The sequence below is a fragment of the Triticum aestivum genome, unplaced genomic scaffold, assembly GCF_018294505.1.
Source record: "Triticum aestivum cultivar Chinese Spring unplaced genomic scaffold, IWGSC CS RefSeq v2.1 scaffold181255, whole genome shotgun sequence".
Classification (NCBI taxonomy): Eukaryota; Viridiplantae; Streptophyta; class Magnoliopsida; order Poales; family Poaceae; genus Triticum; species Triticum aestivum.
In genome coordinates this window covers 1-3,233 of record NW_025227463.1, presented here as the reverse complement: position 1 = coordinate 3,233, position 3,233 = coordinate 1, and the positions used below count along the sequence as shown (strand labels likewise).

Genomic DNA, 3,233 nt, shown 5'->3' with positions numbered 1-3,233 from the left:
TAGTAAATACTATGATGACTAAAAAGATTTAGGAGCTGGTCCTAGTTTAACATGAGCATTGTAATGGGAAAAGGCTTAGACCGAGTGAGTTATATGTTATAACCTGATAAGGAACTATACCAAAGAAGAGACTCCTCTTGAAGAACTCATTGGTGACTAACTATAGGCTATAGCACAAACTTTGTGCCTGAAAGATGAGCAACATCACATAAATGATCTAAATTATGACCACACACTGTAGAGACATATGGTATGACAAAAACAGTGAAAATGTGAAGGTTATGAACTTGTGATAAACTTCAACATGATTATGCATTACCTACTGAAGAGCACCATTGCTGACGTGGAACTAATTACCATATGAATCAATATATGATATTCACTTGTGGGCCTCCTTTTTACTCGTCAGCAAATCTTAACCAAGTAAAGATATCTGTAATAGAATAACAGATCTGATTCTTCACTACTCCATCAAAATGATCATCTCGGTGTGGATCTGGTGCTTCATCTACTAAAAATCTGAAGTCAATATGCATAGCTTGTAGACAAACCATTACATATCTCACAAATTTCTAATAGAATAAATTCACCCGTTGATGTGAAGAGAATGTATCTGACTATGCATATGCAGAAAATCCTAACTGTAGTATTCTACCTCAAACACTAATTGCTTGAATTATGTCGACATGGTAGAGCTTGTCGTAAATCTTATGCAAGCTGACCTGGAGAGAGGTAGAACAGATCCCAAACTTCCTATAGAGACGTATGTATTTGTGCTAAGTGAGGAAGCTTGGCTGGTTTACAGTTATATATTATGCATGTAGTGTCTAATGATAATAAAATGAAATAAAAGCAAGGTTCTCCTTGTCTCACCGTTTGGTTCAACTACTTCAATGTTAATGTCTGTAGAGAAGAAAATGCAGCACATGAAAAGAACGGCATCAACTTGCCTTTATTTTCGTAGAAAAAAGAAAAGCTTGTGTTAACTGAGCATCAACCTGAACGCATAAACATGTTACAAAAAAAATCTTCGAGGCATGCCATTACATGTGACAGTATCCTTGGTCTTACTCACGTAGTTGGACACAATGCTGACTGGCTACATATCCTTCCTCGATCTAGTTTTGCATTGCCGATGCTGACAAGAGATTTTAAGCTGTATATGTTATACAAAAATAGATGGAGCTTTTAAAACATATAACTGTCATGTACAAGTACCTAGCTCCACAATCAAGCATCGAGATGACCGTACTACAGAATGCCAAGAACCTGACTGAAAGCTGCGGTATAAATAGTGTTAATATCCTTGATGAATTAGTTTTACCACTGGATAGAGCAGCGAGCCACAAAGAGCAGATCCGAGACCATATTAGGCATACACAGCTTGTTGGTCGATTAATCCTGCCATGATAAAAAGCTCTCTCCGTTACCAATCGACACATAAGCCGCAGTGCGGAAATATACCAAGAAGATATTCTTGCAGGGAATCCCATTAGATCTGTTTACTGGAGACAAAGCCATCTAAATTTTAGATCGACACACATCTGTAATTTAGATTGAAGATTCTAAGCTCCCTGATCACTAGCCGCTTCACCAAGCAATAGCCTCCGTGGGCAGCATCCGTGTCCTTATATACTACGCGTCTACACACAAGAAACATCAAGGCAAGTCATCCATCACACACGTACAAATACCATCAAGTATATACATATCTCCATCTATGGATCCATGCATCAGGTGAGATTGCAACCTCGTTTATCCTGATGTGCATGACATACTGCAGACTCATAAAAGAGAGCAACACAGAGGTTCCATGAAAGTGCAGCTCTTAGGTGTTTCATTACCTGCCATCGATGAAGCTAAAGATCCTTGCAGGGTTGAACGGCACGGCGGCGGCAGCACCGAGAGCGTCAGCATGAGGAGGAAAAGTTAGGGTAGATGGAATAACAAAATGATGTTTTTTCCTCATCCCACGTCATACATGCAGCTTCATTATTTGGGAGGAAAGTCCAAGGCACCCACGCAGGCCTGTAGTTTTTTTTCGTGTGTGTGGAAAATCCTATGCATGAATGTTATGTTTTTTCTCATAATGGTAATGATGGGTAATTATTAAAGGTATTTGAATGTTGCGTTTTTTCTCATAATGACAATGGTGGGTAATTATTTTCACTTAAAACACATCTAATGGCTGTAAAATTTTAGCGTATTAAATAAATGGCTGGATGTTTCTGATTTTTGTAGAATTTTCTATGGAATTCTCTTTTTTCTGGTGAGCCCGTCAAGGACTTTTTATATATAAATAGATGAACATAGGTAGCGTTTGTGAGAGGAGAAATCCGGGAGCACCAATTCGATCGGAATCCATCGGAGAAGCACCTAATTGATTGAGCCAAAATCAATAGAACTGGACGTTGGACCAGTAGGCTTTGTCCGGCCGCCAATAGGCCGGGATGACATTGTTGGCCACCAGCGTCTTCCCGGAGTCACTGGTGATGCACATGGAGAATGGCCCTTGTAGCGGGCGGTTGGTGTCCATCCGCCAGATGGATCCCCAGGAGCAGCGCATCGGCTCCCAGGACCCCGTGGGGCGACCGTTCTTGGTCTGCATCAGCTCCATCCTCACCACGGTCCCGTCCACGTTGGCATACTCCACGAGCACCGCGAGGTAGTTGGGGTTGGAGCCACGCTGGACATGGAAGGTGACCTTCATGCCTGGGAAGTTGCAGCGCACCCTCCTGAACTGCATGTCGATGATGCCGGCGTGGCGGAGCTTGTCGTTGAGGCCGTTCTTGGCCATGGCCCCGAACGCTGTGCCGCTGAGGTCGAAGTGGTACCTAGCCACGGGGTAGTAGTTCATGTCGGTGATGACCACCGTCCTCGGCTGGCCGGAGCAGGAAGGGTTGTTGGCGGCGACGCATCGAATCTGAACGATGAATACATGCACATGGGAGGTTTGAGTTTGACCAACTAATTTAACTGACGCTGTTGGGTGTTGGATAAATTACTGCAGTACGTACGTACCTCGTAGCAGGAGCCGCAGCCCGCGCCGCCGTCGAACAGAGGCTCGTTACCGCAGGACGTCATGGAGGAGAAGGGCTACTGGTTCACGTTCTTGAAGCCGCAAGCACCGCCTGCAAATCGATTGGTAGATCAGCATTACGTTCGTGATGGATGAAAATGTACGCAGTCATGGGAACATATGGGCGTACCGTTGTCGTTGGGGCCGGCGCCGG

At 43.8% G+C, this 3,233-nt stretch overlaps 1 protein-coding gene across 1 annotated transcript; it reads right to left on the bottom strand.

Moving 5' to 3' along the window:
• Positions 1-2,264: 2,264 nt before the first annotated feature.
• Positions 2,265-3,084, bottom strand: LOC123172735 (expansin-B6-like). Its single transcript, XM_044589665.1, has 2 exons — positions 3,022-3,084; positions 2,265-2,923 (listed from the first exon to the last, which is right to left on the bottom strand). The coding sequence occupies exons 1-2, from the start codon at positions 3,082-3,084 to the stop codon at positions 2,396-2,398; spliced, it is 591 nt and encodes a 196-aa protein (XP_044445600.1). The 3' UTR covers positions 2,265-2,395.
• Between the last annotated feature and the right edge of the window lie 149 nt (positions 3,085-3,233).

Coding starts and splice junctions, on each gene's coding strand:
- LOC123172735 (XM_044589665.1), bottom strand. CDS start 3,084: ATGACGTCCTGCGGTAACGAGCCTCTGTTCGACGGCGGCGCGGGCTGC. Junction 2,924..3,021: donor GCTGCGGCTCCTGCTACGAG/GTACGTACGTAC, acceptor TTCATCGTTCAG/ATTCGATGCGTCGCCGCCAA.